The sequence below is a fragment of the Capra hircus genome, chromosome 14 (genome assembly GCF_001704415.2).
Source record: "Capra hircus breed San Clemente chromosome 14, ASM170441v1, whole genome shotgun sequence".
In the NCBI taxonomy this organism is placed as follows: domain Eukaryota; kingdom Metazoa; phylum Chordata; class Mammalia; order Artiodactyla; family Bovidae; genus Capra; species Capra hircus.
The window spans coordinates 18,565,889-18,593,216 of NC_030821.1; the positions used below are offsets into that span (position 1 = coordinate 18,565,889).

Here is a 27,328-nt window from a genome sequence, read left to right on the forward strand (position 1 = left end):
GAGGTAATTCTAGCACGGTGATAATCAGATATGCAACTCACAAAGCAAACTCTGGCAGTTGTGTAGAGAGTGAAATAGAGTTAAAACTAGATCTCTAAAACTAGATTCTCTAAAGCACACCAAAACTGTCAGGGATACCTGTCTAATGTGTATGCCCTGGGCCCCAATCCTGGTGTTTTAAATCCATTTCTCTCAATGTAGAAGCCCTATTATCTTCATTATTTAAAAGTGCTTTCGATGATAAAGTATTATACAGAGTTAAGTTGCAATAATCAGTAAGTCAAATTACAAGTCTAGAAAATTAAGGCTTAAAACTAATCCTAAGTATACTTAATGTTACTAGTTTTTGGTATAATTTTTATTTTATCTACATCCTCTTGTCCAGCAAACACAGTAGTTATTACTATTTTATACCACGTGATAGTTTAAAAGCTATCTCCCAGCCTAGAAACCTTAACGTATCATATAATCTCAAAAGAACTCACGCAGAAATCTGACTTCATAAAGTGCATTAGAAGCATGGTTTTATGTTTCTTCCATAAACCTAATAAACTTCTGAAAAACAATCAGTGCCTTTGTTATGAAAGAGGCTCTTAACGTCAGTTTCAAGTATCACCTATTTTCCCAAGCCAATTACAAAGAGAAATAAACGAAGAGAAATAAAATAGCGTAACATCACTGTGCACTGTTTAAGGAATTTTTATTAAAGCAAGAATTTTATAATCCAAATTACGTTTCCTTGCTCAGTTATCAATTCTGTTATTTAAAACAGAAGTGACATTCTGAGCTATTCCACAGTAAAGAATTACAAAATTAAAGAAAGGAATGCTTTAAATTTTTGTACTTTGCTGAAAATTCTTTTTCCCACGGTCTATAAAACATTAATTTGTTTTTATATTTTACTATTTTTTTGTGTTTTTTGTTGTTTTTAAATCAATAAGTAATCTAGGACTAGCACTATGTTTGCTAGACCTGGCATTTGCTCGGTACATAAGGTTCAAAGTTTCCTTTCCTTTTTTTATTTATTTTATATTTTGCAATGTTTTTTTTCCCATAGTATTTAAGTTTTTCGATGTTTAGGTATTTTTCTTCGGTGAAGCACGAGTTTCTTTTCATGGTCCCTGATCATCTGTAAATGTGGGGGAAAGAGAGATTATGATCATCAAATGTAAGTCACAGAACATAATGATTCCAACCACTAAAAAGAAAGGACCTTTACCTGAGTGACAGAAGTGCTAATTATAGCTATAATGACAGTCATATTTTACAATATATAAATGTATCCAATTAACGCATTGCACACCTTAAATGTACACAATGTTGTTATGTCAAGTCTCTTAATAAAAACAAATGTAAGAGGACCAATACTGGCACTTGTCAGAATGAAAGCCTTCAGCCAAGTTCAGCCTGTGGAGGGCCTGTCTCTGTAGAGCTCTGTGAACCACAGCCACCCCTGCTCATTCCCAAGCTGCACGGCCGCTCTCACACGGTGGCAGCAGGGCAGAGGAGCCTCAACACGGAACACGACCCGCACAGCCCCAGCTACTTCCTATTTCATAGGGAAGCTTTGTACACACCTGGCTCTAGCTACGTCACCCTATTTCTTGGGGGTAATGAAAAGCAGTATTAAAGGCCAAAAAACAACTTCATCACTGCCACCCAAGAAAATGTATTAAGCTATGAAAGTCCTTCAGCTATCTACACAGGGCCAATCAACGTTACAGCTATTTAATACAAATTACTATGCAAAATGTCTGAAGGGGTCTTGATCTCAAAAATTCAAGTCTATACCAGGGTAACACATAGTTAATTCCTCTGTATTTTTACTTCTCTTTGAAAAACTGAAATGCATTTGGATTAGTGATAAAATGAGTTTTTGCTACGTTTCAATACATGCTCAAACTGTGAGAATAAGAAACACGAGGCAGGCTCACTTTAAACAGTTGGAACCCCAGTGGCACTGTTAACTGCTTTCTGGGCAGCCTCTTTTGCTTGGTGGGCTTGGAGTACAGCTACAGCTTCATCAACCTGAAAAAACGAAAACAAACTGGTTCTGAAAAACAATAATTAGAATACAGCTTCAAACCGCCAACCTACAAATGTCCAACAAAGGCAAACTCCTTTCCTCAGATGAAGGTGTTAATGACTGTTATGAAAAAAAAAACGCATTCCAACTATACATCTGTATCCTTTGGGCTCTATTCCACCACTGTTTTGGAATTATTAACCTCTTGTACTTCCTTCTCCCCACCAAAAATCCCCCAAAGTTCAGAAATATCAGCAAATATCCCTTTCTTCAATACAGATGAGCACAGTTAAGAGTTAATGGATGCTGGAGTTACAGTGACTGGATCTGAAAGCGAGCTCTGCCATTCACTAGCTGCTTTGTGAGCAACCGGGCAAATTATTTAACCTCTCTATGCTTCAGTTTTCCTGTCTATAAAATAGGGATGACAGCACCATAGGTTATTAGGATTTTCAATTAATATTTATAAAGCTCTTAGAACTGTGCGTGACTTGTACAGAGAACTTATAAACGTTCTACAAAACATTCTGGAATATGTAGCATAAGAAGCTGGTAGGTAAATGATAAATTTAAATTACTTTAGAACGGAGAGACTCTGGAGACTCAAGCATATGAAGAAGTTCTGAATTATCAATCTCCAACAACATGCCAGTGATTTTACCAGCAAGAGTAGGGTGCATGGCTTGAATTAGAGGAAAGAGCCGTTCACCTAGGAACAAAAACATTCAAAAACTCCTTCAATCAAAAAAAAAATTTTTAAGGCATCTACTATAGTAAAACTGGGGTTTATGAACCCTTCGTATACAGCAAATAAATGCGAACCCATAATCCACCATTTCAGATGATCAGTATAAAATGGATTAACATCATACCACAAGGCAATTAACTCTTGAAAGCATCAGTTTGCCAAAAAAAGATGAAATGAAGCTATGTGTTAAATCTGTGCTCAGTCAAAATCAAAGTGGCTTACTCATTTGGTTCAAATTTCAAACTCCTCCTTCAGAAAATGTGGTAGGAACCTGGCAAGTCCTGCCCCATTACCCTGTCCATCAAAGGCAACATTTTAATAGCTTTCCAGGCTTTTAATGAGTAAGGCAGACAAACTGCCATGGTAATCATTCATACCAATTCAGATCCCGCCACCCTAGCTGTCATTTTTAGGTGCAAAGGCAGTCCAAGTGTCTTCCTATCTTCTAGTCTCTTACTGTAACTGACCAGGTGGGACAAATGTACTTACCCAACATTTGCTTCTGCTCTTGAGGAGGGGCAGATGCCAACATGGAAGCAGTCAGAGGCTCCTGACCTTGTACATGAACAGCGGGCTAGAAAGAAAATGGGAAAATTCCTAAGTACAAAAGTAATGGCAAGCACAAACACAGTCATCACTGGAAAATAACCGGATAAAGACTATAATCTAAACATAAACAGGAGAAGCTGAGTGAACCAGAAAATGCAGCCTAAGGCGGCTATTAACACCTAAGTGCTCAAGTATTATAAGCACAGGGATGTTGAATTTTCTTTATCTGGAGTAGTCTTTGGAACCATACTTCTAGTATAATCAACCACAATTTTGGTCCCAGGGGTCAAAAAAGCAGAAAAACGGTAAGCCAAATCTCACAAACTAAACTTATTTCACCCTTTCTTATAACTATGCCAAATAAAACTCTCAAACCACATACGCAATTCAGGAAGGGAAAATGCTGCTCTAGTTCCTGGAGTATAGCACATATTTTTACATACTAGCCATTAGGGGGACTTCAACAAGATGTTCTAGACAGCTTAAGCTCTCACACATCATACGGCTGTCCTCAAAGTCTCTGCAATCTAGGACTGTCATCTTTATCATAAAGAAGCCATCAAATCCACACCTGCTGCATGGTGACCTGTGGCTGTGCATTAAGATGCTGTTGAGGATTGCGAACTCCCGCCGCGTATTTGTACTGCGGAACGGTGCGAACAGCAGGAGTAGCTGCAGCTGCAGCAGCTGCGGGACGTGGACCCATCGTCTGTGTTGATGTGTTAGCTAAAAAAATAAAAACGTTTTTTTATTTATCTTTGTATTTCCAATTGGAGACCAACTTTTATGGGAAGGGTTAAGACTCACCAACACGCTGTGTCGACATGACTCGTGGAACCTGTGAGGAAGCTGGTCTCATAGTACTAAATGGTGGTCTAGGAGCGGCTGGGCGGATAGCACCGGGCATATTTTGGAATGCTACATTTAAAGATATGAACACACATTAACTGGGAAAAACTCAGTGTTCATCTTGCCTTTTCAGAGCTGAGATTTGCACAAAAGACTAAAAATGACCAAATATAAACAAGTATATTTTTTAAAAGCGTAGGCTCCTATTTGCCATTTCTTCAGACTTTTATGCCACTTCACATCAGAGCATAAAAATATGAAATGGAGTTGGATGCATTCCCAAACTTGTGATAAAAAGAAAAAAAAAATCAAACTAGCATACATATTATTAGCATTTTAAGATTCTTTCTAAAGAACAAAATGCTAAAGATGCCGAAAATGAACACCCATAACTATAAATTACGGAAAGCAACAGCTAATATACCATTGGATATAACAAGTAATTTGCCTCATTTATGTTTTTTAGTTCAAATACTTTGCAACTTAAAAAAAAAAAGCTTACGATGAGGTCTGGCACCCTGAGCAGTCCAGCGAGGACTTGGTCTTAGTTGAGCAATTTGACTAGGAGGATAGTACGCAGCACGGTTCTGAGTCTGTTGGAAGCAAGCAAATCTATCAGTCACAGAAAAAGCAGATAATACAACACATTATGCATGTTCAAAATAGTTAACAGGTCCTCACACTCCAGGAGGAGGGCACAGCAACCCACTCCCATATTCTTGCCTGGAGAATCCCATGGACAGAAGAGCCTGGTGGGCTACAGTCCATAGGGTCGCAAAGTCAGACACGACTGAAGTGACTTAATACATAGCATGCACACTCTTAAGTATTTTTCAAATCCAATCAAAACTCACATCTCAATGTTTTCATCTTAAGACTTTACTCGTCTTTTTTTTTTGGGTGGGGGGGGAGGGAGGATGACAAAACATTAAAGGTGACCACACAGGAAAACCTTCATGAGGTTTTTGTCCTTTTCTAGAACCTACCTGTGGGATAGCTGCCATGAAGTAACCTGAAGGAGGTGCTGGCTGGTAGGGGTTGATTACGGGGTTGGGCACAGCTCTTACACTTGCCATCCTCTGCATATACTGGTTAGTGAGGTGAGCCTGGCGCTCTTCTTTGCGCTGAGCTAAAGCTACATACAATGGCTTGGTGGCCACAATTCTACCGTTCATTTCCGTAACTGCTTTAGTGGCTTCTTCTGGGGAGGAGAAACATACAAAACCAAAACCTTTGCTGCGACCACCCTCCATCATAACCTATTGAAAGAAAATTAAAAAACCACACAATTAATGCAATGGAAGGATGAGGCACAAAAACAGTATCAACTAGAGCCACCACCTCACACTTAACCCTGTCAACACTTTTATCTTTTTCCCCACAATTTTCCCATTAATACCCAAATACTAAGGGTAAACTACATGTATGCATTATCCTAGCCAAGCAAAAGTAAAGCGGCAAAGACACAACAGAAACTTCAAGGTTTTTAGATTTTCAATATTAAGGTTTAATTTCTAAATACATTCAAAGCCTACTAAATTTTAGTAAAAAATTTACAACAATGCAAAATTAAAATCTAACTATTCTAACAAGTCAAGCTGACAAGATGCTTTATTACTCTTTGGGGGTGGGGAGCAGTTGAGTCTCATTTTTTAAAATTAAAATTTCATTCACAACCATAAGGGCCATAAATATTGGGGTATAAACAACATTCAGGAAACTTCACAATAACTCCAAAGATTTTTTAAACAAGCAGTAAGGAAATGAACTACTCAGTAGACCTACATGTATGCATGCTATACATCTGAATTAAACATCATGCTGGTGATATCCGAACAAACAAAAGAACAATAAGACAGATTCATGATCTTACTTAAATGTGGAATCAAAACAAAACAAAAAACTGGCCTCAGGGATACAGAGAACAGATTAGATTGGTGGCTGCCAGAGAGGCAGGGGGCTTAGGGAAACGGATGAAGGTGGTTAAAAAGTACAAACTCCTAGGCATAAAGTCACAAGGAAGCAATGACTAGGGACGCAACGAATAGGATGTATAGGGACAGTGTGGGCACTATAGTTAATATGTGTTACTTATCTGAAAGTTGCAGAGAGCAGATCTCTAAAGTTACCATTACAAGAAAAGAAACATTTTTAATCTATGGTAATAAATGTTATCTAGTGGTGATCACTCTGCAGTATACACAATTATCAAACAACTATGTTGTACACTTGAATATGTTTTATGTCAATTACATCTCAAAAAGAGTCTCGAAATATAACCATGCAAGTATGGGAACTTGGGATGTTAAGCCTGCATTTTAAAACAGTGGGTAAAGACGGACTTTGGACTATCTAGTATATGATGCAATGGGATAATTCTGAATTAACGTAGAGCTTATAGTCACATCACATTGAAACAATTCCAATTGCCAGATAGATTCTGACTCCGAACAAAAAATGCAAAATACAAGGAAAACCTAAGATGATACAAGAATCCCAAGTCCTAAATGGACCACTTGGAAAAAACATTTGCAATATAAAACAAAGAGCTGACATGATATACATACCCACTAACCAGCTATTTCAACTTTAGGACTTCAGAAATACTGGTATGTATGTGTGCAAAGATATATGAGGATGTTAAGAGTGGTAGGTCTAATACTGTTAACATGCAAGTAACCCAAATGTCCAACAATATGGGCACAGCAGAATAAATTATGGTACACGTATACCATGAATAGCCAGCCCTTAATGAAAAATGAGAAAATGTCTGAGATAAATATGTACCCAGATCTGTAAATAAAAAGACAAATTTCAAAATAGGTATACTATGACTCTGTTTTATAACAAGTTTATATGCACACAGTAAGTATACAAGCATGGAAAATATCTGGGACAGCCAACCAAGTCCTTTGCCAGACTTCAGCATGGAGTTGTCACCTTTCTGTCTTGATCAACATTTTTTCAGCGAGTGTTATCAAATTAACATAATGACCTCCTCTCTCAGAATAAATTCTTGCCAAACTTTTTAATCTCCTTGCCAACAGTGATATAGTGATCCACAAAGGACTTCTTTTTAAAAAGGACTTTTTATAAAGACTCTCCTTTGTAAAACATGCATGCTTCTTCATACATTCAAAATAAATGGATGCACAATACTCCACTTAAATGCTTTTCAGGGAACATAGGCTCAGAGGTTAAAGCATCTGCCCACGATGCGGGAGACCCAGGTTCAATCCCTGGGTAGGGAAGATCCCTGAAGAAGGAAACGGCAACTCACTCCAGTACTCTTGCCTGGAGAATCCCATGGACGGAGGAGCCTGGTAGGCTACAACAGTCCATGGGGTCACAAAGAGTCGGACACGACTGGGCAACTTCACTTTCACATGGGCACATATTTTTCTCGAATCTTAAAAAAAAGATATGTATCAATCATACGCTTTACCTTTGCACTGGTGATTGTGCCAAATGGAGAAAATTCTTTTCGGAGACGTTCATCATCAATACCATCATCAAGATTTTTCACATAAAGGTTAACACCCTTAAAAAAAAAAAAAAATTTGGAAAAAGAAAACCACAGTGGTACTTAAACATACTTCCTATTAGCTTATCCCATGTTTCCTCTCCTTTTCCCGTCTCAAACCCTCCAGTTACCTGGCAGTAACTGAAATGAACATAGAATAGGTTTCCTCACTCCTTAGTTTTACTTGTTCAGTTAAAAAATGAACCTGGTATCTGGTGATCCTATCTTGCTTCATCTGTTCAAATTTGCGCTTAAGTTCTGTCTGTCGTTCCACTTTTTTCTGGGCTCGACCAACATAAATTTGTTTTCCGTTGAGCTCTTTTCCATTCATCTCATCCACAGCCTTACCAAACAAAAACACAAAAATTTTAATTACTAACTTGCACTAATAAGTTCATTTTTTAACAACAAAAAAAAAATCTGTTAGATAAAATCTAAAGATGGACCCACAACAAAAACTAAACTTTGAGGTTTTAAGACATAATGAAGAAGTGAAGGGAAGTGAAGTTGCTCAGTTGTGTCCGACTCTTTGCGACCCCATGGACCGCAGCCCACCAGGCTCCTCCGTCCATGGGATTTTCCACAGGAAGAATACTGGAGTGGGTTGGCATTTCCTTCTCCAGGAGACCTTCCCAACCCAGGGATTGAACCCAGGTCTCCCACACTGTAGGCACACGCCTTATCATCTGAGCCACCAGGGAAGTCTTAAGACATAATATAGATTTTCAATTTATACTCTCAAAACTAATAAACGAAATACAAGTAATTCACAACAATACATATGGAAAACAACATGTAGAACAGCCAGCAGTATGCTTGTGTATTTCGATGCAAGAGCAAATCACCTTTATATTCCCCACGGAAAACCCACATTGCTGCTGATAATTATATATTAAGTCTTACTTTTTGTGCATCTTCATGCCTTTCAAAGCTTACAAATCCAAAGCCTTTGGATTTTCCACTCTCATCAGTCATTACTTTCACACTTAAGGCAGGTCCTGAAAAAAAATTTAATGATTCAAATATATTCCATACAACATTTAGTTTATACATTTCAAGTTTCAAAAAAGCTGTGCAGAAAAGAATATAAAAATGGGGATTAAAAAAAAATCCAAACCTCCAGAAATGTACTCCTCCTCTAACTAACCTCTCCCCTATCATGAGCACTAAACATTCTCTTCAAAGACCCTTTATTTCTTCTAAGAAGCTAAGTAAACTCCTCTGAAATATTCCTCCTTCCATTTAATGAGGTATGTTTCAGACAAATGTAAATGACAAAGTTAATTTATTCTTAGCATTTAGTACAAAACAGATGCACTGTTCTAAAACTTGATTTTCTTAAGAATTCCTTAAGCCTTGGCCCACTTGATTTTCAACAGGGAGTAGAGGAAACAAAGGGTTTGACCTTTGGGGAAAACAAAACACAAGTACCTAGAGATGGCATGTTTCTGAAGACATACTTCTCCCCCGCCAACCTGCTCAATAAAATAGACTTAACTGAACTGGGTATTATTTTAGGTAGGTGGGGTAAAAGGTTATAAAAAAAAAAAAATCACATCTAATTACAGCGAATCTGCAAGATTTATGGGCACAGATACGACTGTTTAGAGGGTTCAATGTGGCATGACAGCTTGGCAATTGTAAATTATTACATTTCGTAATTCTTTATGATTTGAAATGCTCTTAAAAAAAAAAAAAACAAAAAAACAGGACACCTGTTTAAGTTAACCCGAAGGGAAAGCAAAGTTAAGGGGCAAGCAAAACATCTGCAGGAGTACCATGTCAAGTTCATCTTTTGATTAGCTACACACTATCTCAAGTGAGACTGGTTACACTTCACTGGAAAATCTGGATCGTTCAAAGTTATTATTTTAAATTGCTCAAACACGATGCTGAGACTGGCCAAATATCCTAAAGCTGGCCAGCTTTCCTAACCCATAATTAAAGACTACATTCCAACCTAAGCTGGCTGTGTCACATGCAATGCCTCTGATGAGATGGGATCTGTTACCGCATAAATCCAGCACAATTTCTTAACATGGCAAAACCTTTTAAAGTCTGTTCCAATTACACAGTCACAACTTACTGTGCTAACGCAAGGCTATTAACCTTTGAACTGGATAGAATTTTATTTATATGCTAGTATAATGGACTATCAGTAGCTTAATCCAAATTAACTACAAAATTTAAGTACCATGAAGTCTCATTTATTTTTAGTATATTATCCAAAACTAACAAAATGTGAATATAAAAATTTAATTCAGACACATTACCAAACTTGCCAAAGAGATCCTTAAGGCGCTCATCATCCATGTCTTCTCCAAAATTCTTGATGTAAACATTGGTGAACTCTTTTGCCCTAGCTCCAAGTTCTGCTTCTCGTTCTTTACGAGACTTAAATCTTCCAACAAATCTAATAAAATATGTAAGAACTATAAAATTAGGTTCTACTTTATGAAGTTCAGGTTAATTAAGCCTGATAGGTGATTCTGTAATAGTCACTGCTAATTTCAGAATCACTAAAAAAGAACACACTATAAAACAGAAATAGGGTCTTAAGTGAAAAAATAAAAGCACCAATATAACAAACCTCCCAACTATAACCACAAAAAAAAGATATTTTTCCTAATATACTCTTTTGCTGTCCTTCTAGCTAATCTAGGTTAAGATTATATCCAGAAACACAAAGAAATGGAAGTATACACGGAGCAGGCCAGTGAAGAGACAAAACTTTCATCACTGCTGTTCCAACATGGCTTCTTCCACAACAGAAATTTACGCTACTGAATTCTGTCCTCATACACCCAACAGCCTGGGACGAATTTCTTTGTGACATTATCAACAAAAGTGTTTTAAAAATTAAGGCTTTCTGCAGTGTAACGGTAGTCTGCATGTCACTACAGAATACGAGAATAACATCAAAGTAAAGCGCCTACCCACAATATGGGAGACCCGGGTTCAATCCCTGGGTCAGGAAGATCTCCTGGAGAAGGAAATGGCGACCCACTCCAGTACGCCTGCCTGGAAAATCCTATGGACGGAGGAGCTTGTTAGGCTACCGTCCACAGGATTGCAAAGAGTGGGACACAACTGAGCGACTTCACTTCACTTCAAAGATCCATCTCAGACAATTCCACCCGGAACATGATTGAATATTAGTGTCTTTTTGTTTTCTGTGTTTAAGTCTATCTAGCACAATTTCTCTTCAGAGAAGATACCTATGATTTTATTCTCTTAGAATCCCCCTCATCTCCCTCCTCCCACACAGTGGTACTTCTCCATGCAATTAGTTTTGTAAGTGTTCTCAATGGGAACATTATTCCATTGTGGCTAGCACAACTTTTTGCTTTTATAAATAATGCCTTAACTTTACAAGACTGTTACTTGTTCTTAGGATTGCACTGTAGAAATCACGGCAGTTCAAAGGTTATATAAATGACCTTAAGTTTATACCTACACTGCTTTCCAAAACAGGGTTATATCATTTTATACTCAGAAAACAGCAATAAATCAAGTTCTTGTTTTAATCTAGGCCATCACCAGTGGTAGCCATTTTCTCCTCTAAACCACTGCTGGCAGGCCAAGGATATTTTAATCTGTAAATGCTAGTGATGCTGAACGCTTTCTTCATCTAAAGATTTACTAACTTTAAGAATTATCCTTTGTAAACATTCTTTACACTGAGAAGTTGCTGGTTTTCTGAGACATATGAGGTTCTTTACATAGTCCAAATCTTTCCTTAACCATGCAGCTGACAGAACTCAAACAGCTAACACCATGTGCATGAGTCCTCCATGAACAGACTGACCATGCCACCCGCCCCACCCAACACAGATTTAAGAGTGATGTAGCTGACTTCTAAGAACCAAACCCAGTTTGTGTGCCATTACCCCAGTTTACGTGGCAACATGAACTCACAGATCACTTACAAGGTGACCTCAAGGCTGAATCTGGCCAGATAAGAAAAATCCACTGGCATAGAAGATAAAGGAAATTGAGATTTGTAATTTCTTTGGGCTCATAAAAATCTGTATTTTTACAACCTTTTCTGTAGCAGAAAGTCTTACAGAGATTTTATCAGTATCATCATTTTTAAAGTTTTCAACTTTTAAGAACAAGTTTACTTCAGAAAAGATAAACCATGAAGACTTCTGATTTATTTCTGATTTATCTTTACACGGAAAAGGGAGTCAAACTGTCACAATTACAATAATTGTAAGAGTAGGCTAAAGAACTCCTGGTGGCTCAAAGAGTAAAGAATCTGCCTGCAAAGCAAGAGACCTGGGTTCGATGCCTGAGTCATGAAGATCCCTTAAAGAAGGAAATGGCAACCTAATCCAGTTTTCTTGCCCAGAGAACTCCACTGAACAGAGAAGCCTGGCAGGTGACAGTCCATGGGGGGCCAGAGTTAGGACACAACTGAGCGACTAACAAGGCCGAGTAAAGAGCTACCCTGGGCTCCGAATCTATCCAACCAATCTGTATCCCAGTTTATCTGTCATACCAGCATGTAAAACATAGGCAAATCATTTTAGCCCCAGCTTTGAATGTAAAATGGGCTATTACCTTAAGAATTATGACTAAGTTTCTGCCTGGATTTCTTAGTTTTTCAACTATGCACTTATTTCTGGGAAAGCTTTGTATTTCAGCATGCCTAGCTTCTCCTTTTTCTTTTTGGTTTGAATGCTGATCAGCTGTATTAATTCACTGTTATTTGTATGTTACATAAATACGGAGGAAAAAAAATTATAAAATCTACCAAGATATGGTTTATTAATTTTCACTCTAGCTGTTACCTCTTTTGAGCACAAATATTTCTTGTAAAATGGATGAATTGATTTTAACTATTAAAAACAGATTTGAAGTATGATTAACTTCCTATTTATACTTACACTTTGCGATCATTTAGAAGCATCCCATTCATTTTTTCAATAGCTCTTTCAGCTGCTTCTTGTGTCTCAAAATGCACAAACCCATAACCCTTGGAACCATTTTCATCACAAACCACCTAGGGAAAAGTGTATACCAATTTTTCATTACTTACTATTGATTTAGGATTTTTCCAATGTTCAGATAACTTGTCAGCTACCTAACCTCGGTATTGGGAAATAAAGATATCCATTAACAAAAAGCACAGTTGCTATCTTAAGGAATAACCAAGTAGCTTCCCCACGGCTCAGTGTGCCTGCAATGCAAGAGGTACAGGAGATGGGGGTTTGATCTCTAGGTTAGGAAGATTCCCGGGAGAAAGGGCTGGCAACCCACTTCAGTATTCTTGCCTGAAAAACCGCAAAAACAGAGGAGCCTGGCAGGCTATAGTCCAAAGGACTGCAAAGTGTCGGACAAGACTGAGCGACTCAGCACACACAGCTACAACCCTGCAATAAGTGTTCAGTTCAGTTGCTCACACTACCCACGACAGCTCGAGAGAAACTCCTAGATATATTTTTACTATTATCACTTAAAAACTTTGTTACTCATTTAATTTTCATTTTTATAACCTATTATTATGAGACAAATTCCACCATGGATAGTCTGTTGTTTTGAACTAAGTATTTCGCATGGGGTTCTCTGACCTACACCAGCGTTTCCAATTATTTTCCAAATCAGGTTTCTGATAATCTAGTGAAAGATGACTGTGTGCTCGGTAACAGCAAGCTCCTTGTCTTATTCAACTTTCATCTTTGGGGCCTCTTTAGGCTCTGACAAGAGTTAACAGGAGAATGTTGGATCCCACCAAAAAGATACCCCACATCCAAGGGCAAAGGAGAAGCCCAGCAAGACGGTAGGAGGGGCAAAATCGTGTGCACCAGGACCCAGAGACTGAGCCAGAATGTGTCTGAAGGGCTCCTGCGGAAGTACGGGTCAGCAGTGGACTGCAGTGGGGCAGGGGCTCTGAGTGCAATAAGCCCTTTTGGAGGAGGTCACCATTACCCCCACCACAGAGCCACCAGAACTTACACAGGACCGGAAACAGTCTCTTGAGAGGGCCCAAACAAAACCTTGTGCACACCAGGACCCAGGAGAAAGGAGCAGTGACTCCACAAGAGACTGACCCAGACTTGCCCATGAGTGTCCAGAGTCTCCTGTGGAGGTGTGGGTCACTGGTGGCCTGCTGGAGGGTTGGGGGCAGTTCAGCAGTGCATGAGTGTGAGCGTGCATGGGACCTTTTGAAGAAGGCTGCCCATTGTCTTCATTACCTCCATCATAGTTTGGCCTCAGATCAAATAGAGAGGGAACACAGCCCTGCTCAATAACAGAAAATTGGATTAAGATTTACTGAGCATAGCCCTGCCCATCAGAACAAGACCCAGTTTCTCCCTCAGTCAGTCTCTCCCATCAGGAAGCTTCCATAAGCCTCTTATCCTTCTCCATCAGAGGGCTGACAGACTGAAAACTACAATCACAGAAAACTAACCAAACTGATCACATGGACCACAGCCTTGTCTAACTCAATGAAACTGAGCCATACTGTGGCTCACAGGGCCACCCAAATGGGTCATGATGGAGAGTTCTGACAAAACGTGGTCCACTGGAGAAGGGAATGGCAAACCACTTCAGCATTCTTGCCTTGAGAACCCCATGAACAGTAAATTATGCTTACTTATCACATTTTTGCTTACCTTACATGAAAGGATGTTACCAAACGCAGAAAATGTATCATACAGTGCTTTATTATCAATGGATTTATCCAAATTTTTAATGAATATGTTGCCCACTCCACTTTTGCGAAGTGATGGATCACGCTGAGACCACATGATGCGTACTGGCTTGCCCTTTATCACATCAAAATTCATGGTGTCCAAAGCACGCTCCGCTGCAAGAAAGGACATTTTCCAAGTAAATATTATTCAAAACTTTTATAGTCTACTTAATATTCTCTACTGTGGAGAGAATAATTGAGCACATGGCCCCTCTACTTAAACTGAAGATGGCTGGACCTTATACCTGTCAGTCTAGATTTATATCATACAACACAAAGACAAGTATCAAGAAATCCCAAATTTCCCACATGTTAACAGATGACATATTGTTTAGAACTAATATATTTCTGAAGCAATCTCTTCCTTTTATTGCCATGAAATTTAAAAGCGCTTTAGTTCCTAGTTAACTATATAAACAGATTTCCCCTTCACAATCTGCTTGAAAAGCAATATAAAAAAACACTAAAAGCAACTATAGATTATCCACAAGCAGAGCAGTTTACAGATTTTCAAGCATTTTAACTTATTCCCTACTACTTGTTAAAAATGTTTTATTGCTTATTCCTGTCAGTATTACATAAAAACTAGCCCATCTTCTAAAAAAAAGTTTCTGACTTACTGGGGGGATTTCAGTGACTCATGGCACAACTTCCTGCTACCATGTTAAAAAAAAAAGGAAAGGTTTTATCCATTCAGAAACATTTGAGTCATGCCTTCAAAAACTAATGTGAAGTTGAGCATCTTTAGCTATTAACAAAATTTTTTAAATAACCTGTTTTACAATAGTCCAACTCACTATTAACACATATAAAACCAATTTTATCTTAAACCATTTACTTAATAACTGATGATTAGTTACTTCTGGATAGTGCTAGAAAATTTGAGTTCAGAGTCTATGAAGGATCAAATTATGTGCACCTGTACCATTAAAGAAACACTATTAAAGAAGTTTGGATTCTAAATGGAAAAATATATCCTCTTAAGTAGAAAAGACTAGTTCCTAAAGGGACACACACAATCCATCTGAAGTTCTGAAACATCAATTTTCACAAATGCCATGCTAGTGTTAATTGTAAAGTTAGTGAGAAAACAAATTTTCTGGCCACTTCTTTCTATAAATGAAAATTTCAGTTTCTAGAAGATAGTGACAATCAGCTGTCAGCTCATTTATCAACTGGCCACACCTACTTAGCTCCCCTAGTTTTTTAGCTGACTTTGCTTGAGCTTCTTTTGAATGAGTCACCTTTTCCTGTTAAACTGGAAACTGATCACTTTCAGAAGCTATTACACCGATGTAGCAAAATAAGCGGGGAGTAGAAGGAAGATCAGGTAATTTGGAAAGAGAATAATTTGTATACATATAGGAATAAAATAAACTGAAGATGGAAAAATGCTGCCTTTTCAGTACTGACAGTACAAGTCTACTGGTATAGAAAATAATAGTGAGTGTTCTGTAACCATGGTAACCTGAAGTTCCAACTTTTCAAATCCTAAGAAATTATTTTTTCTGATTTAAAATTGTTAAGTTTAGAAACTATGTTAACAGAGTTTCAAAAATTCACATTTCTAGAATTTGTTCATTCAAGTTTTCTCTATCAACCCTTCAGTTTGTGATTATCTGCACTCAAATTACCTTCCCTGATCTTCCATTTAGTGATAAACTTGATCAGAGTTGGGAAGAATCCTTACAGAGAGGCATTTGGAACTACTGCCTACAGAGCAAAGGGCAGAAAACCTGCACTGCAGTTTTACAACTTGGTGTGGCTCGACAGCCTGTCACCTCCAAATCTCAGTATTAACTTTACCTAGTGAAAAACTGACCAAAAACAATTCCTTAACGAGATCAAAGTTTTAAATTCCACCTTCAAGGCCTTTCCCACAAAAATTAATTCCTTATAATACTTGACGAATATAAGTAGTCAAGGGAAAAAAGGGCAAAAATGTATCATAAAATTAAGTGAAAATGACTCTTCCAAGTCAATTGATTCAGCTAAAGAAAAATCTCGGCAACTCATCCGGCCATATACCTATTTGCCAAATATTCGAATTTCTGTGAACTTTATAAAAATATAAAGTTAATCGCACCTTTTTTCTCATATATTCAAACTAATTAATTCCTTACTTTTCACTCATTCCCCATGATGTATGAATATTCTGGACCACTTTTATAAGTAAATCACCACTAGAATACCACGTAAGTATAACGGTCTAGTACACCCTACACTCACAAGTAACATTTTACAGTCAAAATTGGGGACGACATTTTTAAGTAAAATCCTTCAAAACCAGAGACGATTTCAGGAGGTAAAATACAAAAGAAAAAAAAAAAAAGAATTACCAGTACTACGAAACTACTAGATTAAAAAAAATCAAAACTAACTAAATTGCCTGAGAAAACGATGGGTCATCTTCTACATCCCCTCTCCTAACTTGCTGTTACAAGAACTGTCTGAACCCCCAAAGCAACGTCTCGTTGGTAATTTACACTTCTGGAACCGTCAGTCACTCACACGTTAGTGAGAATGGTGGCAGAAACCAGAGGACGACCACCAGATTAACTTTATTCCAAGTCCCCGCGGCTCCCCCAGGCGACTGGACCCGCGGCAGGGTACAGGCCTCGGGCCTGGGAGGTTACCGGGTTCAACACGTGGTATTTTTCGAGCAACGAAATGCACTTCCTCCCCGTCCTGGGGCGCCGGCAGGAGCCTGGGGGTGGTGGGAGTGCCTCCACCGACTACCGGAGAAGGGGTCTCGGCGCTCGACACCCCCCAGGATCTCGCCGCTACCGGGGGGGGCGCCGCGTGGTGTTAGAACCCAATCTCACCCACCCTCCGGGCGCGTCATCACCCTAAAGTTTGAGCGCTGCTGAGGCCGAGAAAATGGTCGCGGAGAAGGAAGTGGCCGGGCGCGCGAGGGGCGTGCGGCTGCCGGCGGCGCGGGGCCCGGCCGGCGCGGGGATCCGGGGTCCTGACGCCCCAGCCTCGGCCCGCTGGCCTCGGGTGGGGTGACATGCCCTCCCGCCCCCTCCCCCCCGGGCCCGCCGGCCTAGCCCGCCCGCCGCCGCCTGAGCCTCATGGCCGCCCGCCCGCCCGCCCGCCGGGCCCGGCTCTCACCGTCCGCCGGCTGCTGGAAGTTCACATACGCGTAGCCCAAGGAGCGGCGGGTGATCATGTCCCTGCAGACCCGGATGGAGAGGATGGGCCCGGCCGGGCTGAACTTCTCATAGAGCATCGCCTCGGTCACGTCGGGGTGTAGGTCCCCCACGTAGAGCGAGGCCATGGGGTAGCTGGGGGCGCTGGGGTTCATCTCGGCACGGCTGCCTGCAGGGCCACAGGCCGCGCGACCTTTCCCGTCAGAGAAGGGGAGCGAGTGCCGGGGCCGGGGGGCCGAAGCCGGGGGGAGGGGAGCGGGGGCAAGCGCAGAGGGACAAAAATCAACCGGAATCGGGAACTACTCAACGGCCGCAGAACCGGGTCGATCCGCTGCCGCTGGAGGCTTGGCTGCTGGCTGCCGACTGGGGAGCGAGGGTGGCGGTCTCGGGTCCGGGCAGCGGGAGAAGGCCTCGGTCTCTTGGTTCCTTCTTGGAGCTGCTGCGGGGCCGCGGGCGGGCGGGTCGGTCTCGGCTGCTTCACCGGGTTATTTTATAAAAGAGGAAGGAAAAAAAAATAAAAGTCTCCGGCGGGGGAGACGCGGATTTTTTTGTAAATTTTTTTTGGGGTTTTTTAAAAGATTTTTTTAGATTTTTTTTTGATTTTTTTAATAATAAATGTGTGTTCCGAGCACGGAGCACACACTCCGCACTCTCAGCACTAACCGCCGGGGAGAAGGGGAAGCACCGCCTCCTGCACCCTCTACTTATACCCCCCGCCGCACTCGCCCCGCCCCCCGCGCGTCTGACGCCAGGGCCCTACGCGAGCGTCAGCGCCGGAGTGGGAGGAGACAAGGAGGCGGAGGGGGAGGAGGGAAGAGAAAAACAGGAGGAGAAAAAGAGCAGAGAGGAAGGGAGAGGTGGCGGCGGCGGCGGCGGCGGCGGCTGCTGCGGGTGTTGGGGGTGGGGCTGGGGCGGAGGGGCGGGGCTTCTGCGCACGCGCCGGGGTGTGGGCGGGCCCCGCGCGGCGTAGGGCCCATGGGGGAGGGGAGTGGAGAGGAGAACCGGCTCGCGGGCGGCTCTCTGAGGAGTCGGGTAGGCCGGCCCCTCCTCCCACACACCCTGCCCCACCTCCACCCGGGAGAGGCGTTGAGCCGTCACCAGGGCGGTGGGCGGGGCGCGGGGCTTCCGGGTTTCACGGCGCTTAACTACCCCCCACGTGCGCCGCCGCCGAGGGCCCGCTTCCCGCCGCAGCCAGTCGTGTTCCACTCGCCCCCACCCCACCCCCGCCCCCTAGGGCCGCCGGGCCAGAGTGGGCCGGCGTGATTCCCACCAGGCCCAGTTTCCGCAACGTGGGCGAAAAGGAGCCCAGGCTGGCTCCCCGGTTCTCCTACCAGACCGCACTACGAGTCCCAGCGGGCAGCGCCGCCACGCGCCTCGGCCGCGGAAGCGGTGCCTGCTGGGAGCTGGAGTCCTCAACGGCCGCGGTGCTCGCTGACCCCCAACCGGCCGCGGGTCCTGGCCGCCCGCTCGGGGACCCACCCACCCCCGCCCCCCGCAACCGTTCCAGCGCTGGACCCGGGTCGTGCTTCCAGTAGAGGACCGGGGAGCGGAGGGGCCTTCGGACTCCCGGTCCTCTCCTTTCCGAGCCCTTAAGACTCTTCCCGGGTATCCCATCTGGGCGCTGTCGTTGGTCAGCGTGATTTTAATTTGGGCAAACTATTTTGAGGTCTTTGTCCGTTTCCCTTTTTAAAGTATCGTGATCACAATTCACTTAAGAGGCTAGGGTGGAGTCACTGATTTCGTGCTACTTCTGCCAGCAATTTGAAACTGAGAACAGGACTCCAGAAAAATGTTTTCCTGCAAAGTGCGAGTCTGTCACAGTTGTACATGGCTCCACAGACTTGCAACCAGGCAAAATCAGAAATAGTCTAAACGAAGTATTAAAAATGTGTACAACAGTTGTGGAGTTAGTTGGGGGCTTTAATAGGAAGGCTAGCTGTTATGAATCAATTGCAAAAATACCAGTTGATAGGAAAGACATTAAATCAACATACAAATCCCACTTCAAAGTAGTACTGTACTTTACAGTTTTTAAAGCTTTAGCATCTTTTATTCTCTACAGCAATCTTGTGTGGAAGGTGGAGCGAGAAGTAATAATTTTATTTTACTGTTAAGAGAACGGTCTCAAGTTAAATGATTGTCCAATTCATTCTTTAATTCAATAAACTTTAAAGCATGTTAAATATATTTTTGGTTGTGGACTGGGTACTTTATTCTCATTTAATTCAAATTTAAACCTTCAGAATCACGCATAAGTGCTATTTTGCCCCTATCTTGGTAGGAAGAGGATAATACTGATATTTTGGAAAACAAGTCACCTTAGGTAGTTTATTAGGCAAAAGAGCAAGACTCGGAACTGAGGACTGTGCGTTAGGAAGACAGATCTTATCCTAGATGACAAATCACCGTTCACTCTATTAGAACTCTCTAGTTAAAGTCAGTCCATCCATACGTTTCTTGAATACCTACCAAGTGCATCTGTATGTGAGGAAGATACTTGAAAGACAAATTTCTTTCCTCAAGAGGCTTCTAATGAGCTCTCTGGTAATCATAAATATAAGCATTACAGTGAGTACAGTAAACATCCAATCCCAGTGTTTTATCTGGCTGTGATGATTTTCTATTAGATTCTAAATTTGTTTTCTTAAAAAATGAGGATGGAAATTCCATTGTTTACTTTAAAAGAAAATATTTCATTTTAGTATTTCATTAAATTACTGAATTGAGTATAAACAAAAGTCAGACGAATGAAAGAAGAGGTACACTCTTTAGAAGAAACGTGAAAGGAAATCACCTCCTATAACTTGGAAATTCGATCACACCAAGAGCTGAAACTACCAAAAAAACATATATAATTGCTAAGAATATCCACATTGCTGGTAGAGAAAGATGAGGGTGCAATTTCTGATGGAGCTCACTGAAACATCATTGTAAGTAATAAAGGTGGGGAAAAAATGGTCTGTTTTGAATCTAGAAAATTTTGTCAGAGAGCGGAAACTTTGGCAAGCGCTCTAAAGTGGCTGTGGGTCCTCCAGTCACTAGAAAGGGCTTACTCTCAGGTTTCACTGCTGCTGCTGCTGCTGCTGCTGCTGCTGCTGCTGCTAAGTGGCGTCAGTCGTGTCCGACTCTGTGCGACCCCACAGACAGCAGCCGAACAGGCTCCTCTGTCCCTGGGATTCTCCAGACAAGAATACTGGAGTGGGTTGCCATTTCCTTCTCCAATGCATGAAAGTGAAAAGTGAAAGTGAAGTTGCTCAGTCGTGTCCAACTCTCAGCGACCCCATGGACCACAGCCTACCAGGCTCCTCGGTCCATGGGATTCTCCAGGCAAGAGTACTGGAGTGGGTTGCCATTGCCTAGCTGCTGGATTAAATAACTCACAAGACTTCTCTTTGTTATAATCCATTTTGAACAAACAACCTCCCAATTACTAATTGAACCCCCAGGCAACTTGACCCAGGAAAAGATGCTCTAGGTGGTAGACAAAAGTATTTTTGTTATTGGAAAGGTGTATCAGTTCTTTGTAGGTTAGTAAATAACTGGGAATCAAGTTGGTCAGGATTCCTGTGCAGCCATGGTTCTTGACATTCAGTTGGTGTCACTGTCATGTTTTAGGGAGCTACAGCTGAGTCTGTACAAGGGAGACTAGAGGCAAAGTCCATCTGTGAGAGGAGGGAGCTAATAGAATCAGGAGAAGACAGAGGCCACCTTAGGAGGAAGAAGAGTGGGATCTGGAACTGGAATCAAGAACCTGTTCCCTTGATCCATCATTCACCTCTTTATCTTCAACCAGCTCATTTCTCTCCAATTAGAAATCTGTTTTTCTGATTAAAAGTCAAGACAAATTTTCCCTCAATGACAGATTTCTAACTTACTCTTTTCACAGCAAAGATTTTTATTTCCACTTCCCTTTAATTCCTCAGCATGAGCACTACACTGACTTTCCACACCCGCACCTCCCCAATTATTGCCCTATCAACAGTCACCAATGACCGCCATCTGTCTATCCAATGGACTTTCTTGTTCATACTATTCCATAGCTGAAGGATCCGACTCTGTTTTCCTCCTCTGTCTCTCTCTTTTTTGCAATACACTCTCTTGGCTTTAGGGAGGTAACTCTCCTGGTTTCTGTCCTGCTCTCAGACTTACCCTCTGTCTCCTTGTCCCCAACCCCCAACCACCACATTGGGCTGGATACTCTTCTTCTGGCCTTCACCCTCACCATTCCTCTGCTGCTACATTTCCCACATTATGTTATTGAACAAAATAGTCTGTTCTTAAGCTGTCTCTCCAAAATAAGTTGTAAGCCCCAAAAGAGAGTCTACATGCTAGTTGTGTCTGACTCTGAGACCCTATGGACTGTAGCCTGCCAGACTTCTCCGTTCATGGGATTCTCCAAGCAAGAATACTGGAGTGGGGGGGTCTAGATTCTATTTATCTGAATCCCTAACATGGAGCATGAAGGCTGGCACATTGGAGGTGCTTTTTTCTTTTTTAACCTGACTTCAGGGAGAAGGCCAGACAGGCTTGTAGACTAACCACATAGGTTGGGGGTTAATAGTGAGCTCTAAGTCTGAAGTTCACGTGGGAAGCTAGGTCTGGGTTCAAGTCCAGACCTCGTGGCCTGCCACAGTGCACTACTCCCAAATTCTGCAGGCAACTGGAGGGAGTGTTTTCTAACATAGTGGCTTGGTGCTCATCTCCACTACTAAGCTTGAAGGTAAACTTTGAGTACCCCAGAGTCAGCCACTCAGAGACAAATCAGGGATAAAAGGAGTTCGGGGACCTCCAAAGCAGAGGACGCTATGCATAGCAATCCCATTAGTATCCTTTAGAGGCTATCAGACAGCTTCCCTCTTTGATTTCAACAGTGTGATCATTTCTGACAAAGATAATTAAGGCTACAAATAAGAGGCAGAAGATATAATATGTGTCAATTCCCTTTGACTTTTTGATTTACCACTCTCATTTTTCTCTCCCATCATTTCTTTTTGGTCTTAAAAAAAAGTGTGCTGTCTGTGTTTATCTGGCTTGCCTGTATATATCTAATTTTAGATTGCAAGCTGTGGGACAGGATAATGTCTTTATATGTGTAGCATCTCACTGTGGGTGCCTCAACATCATTCAATTAACCTGTTTTTAATCTTAGGAAATAAAATGTAAAATTCTCCAGAGAACTTGTTTGTTTGAACCTCACTCAGTTCAGTTCAGTTGCTCAGTTGTGTCCGACTCTTTGCGACCCCATGAATCACAGCACGCCAGGCCTCCCTATCCATCACCAGCTCCCGGAGTTCACTCAGACTCATGTCCATCAAGTCGGTGACGCCATCCAGCCATCTCATCCTCTGTTGTCCCCTTCTCTTCCTGCCCCCAATCCCTCCCAGCATCAGAGTCTTTTCCAATGAGTCAACTCTTCACATGAGGTGGCCAAAGTATTGGAGTTTCAGCTTCAGCATCAGTCTTTCCAATGAACACTCAGGACTGATCTCCTTTAGGATGGACTGGTTGGACTTCCTTGCAGTCCAAGGGACTCTCAAGAGTCTTCTCCAACACCACAGTTCAAGAGCATGAATTCTTCAGCGCTCAGCTTTCTTCACAGTCCAACTCTCACATCCATACATGATCACTGGAAAAACTATGGCCTTGACTCTCTAGAGATTTATAAATAATTTTCAGGCTATATCTAGGATATATTTGGAATATATCCAAAATAATTTATAGCATTTCACATAATTATGACAAACTAAAGTTGACTGGCCTTGTAAGATCTTTGGATAATACTGAGAGATATATTTGAGCTGAATAAGAAAGGAATATAATAGCCCCTCCCAACTGAAAGGATATACTCTCCATAGATCCTTGAAATAGAAAAATATTAAACAATGTCCAGAATAAGACCCAAGCTATATAGTGTTTAACAATATTAACTATTGCTTCATTGGTCTGCTGTGTTGGCGAGGAATATAGCACCTAACTCAAATTTGTAATCTGTCATGCTCATGATCAGAAATATTTTCCTGTAAGATTTCCCATTCAGATTTTATGTTTCCTTCCATATACATTACATAGTTTCCTCATATCAAAAGAACAAAGGGATTTATACAAGAGTTTGAAAGTGGTTCTGACATGGTGTGTCAGATGACATAACATGCCATTCGTTCTGAGAAAATGGCTGCCAAGTACAAAGATGCAGATCTTGAAACAAAGACCCACTTAGAGTCATACACATCGACTCATAAGCAGAGAAACAGTCTTGGGAGAAAAGGATAATTAATGGCTTTATTGTGAAAGAGAATAAGAAACTTAGAGAAATTTCAGCATACTTAGGTCTCTTACAAAATACTCTTCTGATGGCACAGCCATCTGTATTAGTTAAATCAGTGTCATTGTTTGGTACAATGATAGCAACAGGGAAGCTGCTATAATAGGCATACCACCACCTATCTAATAGGATTATTGTGAGATCTGAATAGGATATGATATGTAAGCTTAAATTATATAATGCACAATGCTACCATTGATTGAACAGTTCCTAGTTTTGCACATATCAATTTGGCAGATTCTAAATTCAAATCCATGGCATAAATATTACACAGAGACATACACATACAGACATACAAAAGATACAACCATCACTGTCCTAAGCCAATCTGGAGAACAGAAAATTGCAATGGCTACATTAAGACAGTGTTAAATGTCAGATGAATAACAACAGCAAAACTAAAGTCAGTTATCTAGGTTGTGGATTATGTGAGGAGGCAATCAACAAGGGAACTTTGAAATGGATTCCATTCTAGGACCATGGCACAAATAATCTAAGCACATAAATTAAGCTATGCTGCTGCTGCTACTGCTGCTAAGTTGCTTCAGTTGTGTCCGACTCAGTGCAACCCATAGACGGCAGCCCACGAGGTTCCCCTGTCCCTGGGATTCTCCAGGCAAGAACACTGGAGTGGGTTGCCATTTCCTTCTCCAATGCATGAAAGTGAAAAGTGAAAGTGAAGTCGCTCAGTCGTGTCCAACTCTTAGCGACCTCATGGACTGCAGCCTACCCAGCTCCTCCGTCCATGGGATTTTCCAGGCAAGAGTATTGGCATGGGGTGCCATTGCCTTCTCTTAATCTCTAAATTAAGCAATAGAGAATGACAAAAATTATATTTCAGGTAAATAGAAGAAATTTTATTAATACTAAGAGCTAATATTTGTTGAGTACTTACAAGCCTCGTCACAACAACTCTATCAGGTATGAAACAACAGTATTGCCAATGAAGAAACCAAGGCTTAAAGAAGTCAAATAACCTTGATTCAAACACAGGTAGTGCAAGATCAAAGGATAAAATCTTTGATCTAGGAATTAAGGGAACTAATACTTGGAATAAAAAGAGGAAAGAGCATTATAAGGTGGAGGAAATAACATCAGGAATGTCATGGAGGTGGGAATAAGCAAGATGTGCTGAGGTTATGAGAAAATCTTATGGTTGAAACATGGCACACAAATTGCAGTAAAGGCAAGCTAAAGAGTGAAAGAGAGGGGCATAACAAGGGGAAAATAGATTAGGGCTTAAATATCGGAAAACTAGATTGGGGCTTTATTACTAGAAAAATAAACTGGGACATAGGATCTAATCCTGTGATCCGTGGATTATCAGAAAGTAATTCTGGTGGCAGTGTAGAAGTATTGGTTTGAAAGAGGAGAAACAAAGGAAGACCAATTAAGATATTCTTGGAATGGTCTCACTTTGCTCTTCCAAGAAGTGAAGTCAAAGAAAACAAGTTCTTACGGCCTAATGAAAAGAAGCACACAAGTTTTTTTTAGGAATACAAACTTTTTTCCTGTGATAAATCTTGTTGTTGTTCAGCTGCTAACTTGTGTCTGACTCTTTGCAACCCCATGACTTCCCTGTCCTTCACTATCTCCTGAAGTTTGCTCAAACTCGTGTCCATTAAGTTGGTGATGCCATCTAACCATCTCATCCTCTGTCACCCCCTTCTCCTGCCCCCAATCTTTCCCAGCATTAGGGTCTTTTCCAATGAGTCAGCTCTTTGCATTGTGGCCAAAGTATTGGAGCTTCAACTTCAGCATCAGTCCAGTCCTTCCAATGAATATTCAGGGTTGATTTCCTTAAGACTGACTGGTTTGATCTTGGTGTCCAAGGGACTCTCTTAAAAAATCATTATTATGTATCTTTATATAAAGGACACTGAATTATAGAATTCATACCTTTGTTTACTACAAACCAAATATTCATTTAGGCCTACGGTGTATGCTTGTTTAAGGCTGCATCAGTTCAGTTCAGTTGCTCAGTAGTGTCCGACTCTTTGCGACCCCATGAATCGCAGCACGCCAGACCTCCCTGTCCATCACGGACTCCCGGGGTTCACTCAGACTCACGTCCATCGAGTCAGTGATGCCATCCAGCCATCTCATCCTCTGTTGTCCCCTTCTCCTCCTGCCCCCAATTCCTCCCAGCATCAGTCTTTTCCAATGAGTCAACTCTTCGCATGAGGTGGCCAAAGTACTGGAGTTTCAGCTTTAGCATCATTCCTTCCAAAGAAATCCCAGGGCTGATCTCCTTCAGAATGGACTGGTTGGATCTCCTTGCAGTCCAGGGGACTCTCAAGAGTCTAACAGTAAGAAGCCTCTTTGCTATGAACTGCTTCCCTGGTGGCTCAGATGGTAAAGAATCTGCTATCTGTAATGTAGGAGATCCAGGTTCTATCCCTGAACTGGGAAGATCGCCTGGAGAAGGAAATGGCAACCCACTCCAGTATTCTTGCCTGGAGAATCCCATGAGCAGATCAGCCTGGCAGGCTACAGTCCACAGGGTTGCAACGAATCGGACACAACATAGTGACTAACACACTTGCTATGAATAGACAGGGAGTGTAGCATCTCCCAACTGAAAAGGCAGACTTTCTGGAGACTTTTAATGGTAAAATATTTCATGAAGGTAATATAGTCAAGTGGGGCGACAGACATGATTGCTACCAATTGCAAGGCAGCACAGTAAGTGGTGTAGGAGTAGGTGAGCACAGGGCATTCTGGGTACACAAGCAGGTACACTGTTTGGGGCCAGGGACATGAGAGAAGTAATCAGGTTGACTTTTCCTAATTTAATAAAAGTCATGATTTAGCAAGCTCCTTTACTCAACACACAGCTCAAGGGAGAAACAAAGCGAGGCCCAGGGAAGGTCAGCACAGAGCCAGCCCACTAGCAATGCATTCGGTGATGGTGCCACCTCCACTGGGTCAGGCCCTGACGGAGCACTGCAGCTGCTCTCATGAGTCATTGGTGACCTACCTGTCAGATTAAATGAAGATAATCAGTTCCAGTTCTGTATCATTAATGATTAGACAGCTCCTGTAACTGTGGTTCATTGGTTTATTTTGTTTCTTCTTCTAGGAAACCAACAGGTATGAACAACTTCCTTATAGATATCATTCTTTGGGTTCCTTCATAGGTTAAGCAAAAAAAATATGTTTACACTAAGTGATGGATAGCTGCCTATGTCCTCACGTGTATGTTGAATGGTTGTAGTGACAAAATAATGTAAGTACTTGTCCAGTTATGTCTCTGACTTGGAAAACTATATCTATATAATTTGGATTGTAAACCTACTTTTACTTGGTTAGAGTTACTTCAGATTTACCCAGGCATATCATTTCCTTTTCACTAATAATTTTAAAACACTGTCCCTAGACCCAGGGGCTCAGGCCAAACAACCAACTGTGACAGAGCACAACCCCACCCATCAGCAAATAATTGGATTCAAGTTT

At 41.5% G+C, this 27,328-nt stretch overlaps 1 protein-coding gene across 2 annotated transcripts; it reads right to left on the reverse strand.

The window, feature by feature from the left end:
- PABPC1 (poly(A) binding protein cytoplasmic 1) lies at positions 682–18,234 on the reverse strand. 2 transcript variants are annotated; one of them, XM_018058311.1, is made up of 15 exons: positions 17,513–18,233; positions 14,319–14,512; positions 12,588–12,703; positions 9,969–10,108; positions 8,599–8,693; positions 7,901–8,038; positions 7,618–7,713; positions 5,159–5,431; positions 4,675–4,765; positions 4,131–4,241; positions 3,895–4,049; positions 3,264–3,348; positions 2,605–2,735; positions 1,935–2,028; positions 684–1,129 (listed from the first exon to the last, which is right to left on the reverse strand). In XM_018058311.1, exons 1-14 carry the CDS (start codon positions 17,703–17,705, stop codon positions 1,936–1,938), a joined length of 1,911 nt encoding a protein of 636 aa, XP_017913800.1. In that variant the 5' UTR covers positions 17,706–18,233; the 3' UTR covers positions 684–1,129; position 1,935. The 2 variants fall into 2 exon arrangements, with proteins under 2 accessions (XP_017913801.1, XP_017913800.1); XM_018058312.1 differs by lacking the exons at positions 7,618–7,713; positions 7,901–8,038 and having other exon boundaries at positions 682–1,129; positions 17,513–18,234.

Excerpts from the sequence above, each read along its gene's own strand:
- PABPC1 (XM_018058311.1), bottom strand. The coding sequence starts at position 17,705 with ATGAACCCCAGCGCCCCCAGCTACCCCATGGCCTCGCTCTACGTGGGG. Across the intron at positions 10,109-12,587 it reads CTTCTAAATGATCGCAAAGT|ATTTGTTGGAAGATTTAAGT; the intron begins GTAAGTATAAAT and ends ATATTTTATTAG. Across the intron at positions 2,029-2,604 it reads CAGAGTCTCTCCGTTCTAAA|GTTGATGAAGCTGTAGCTGT; the intron begins GTAATTTAAATT and ends TCGTTTTTTCAG.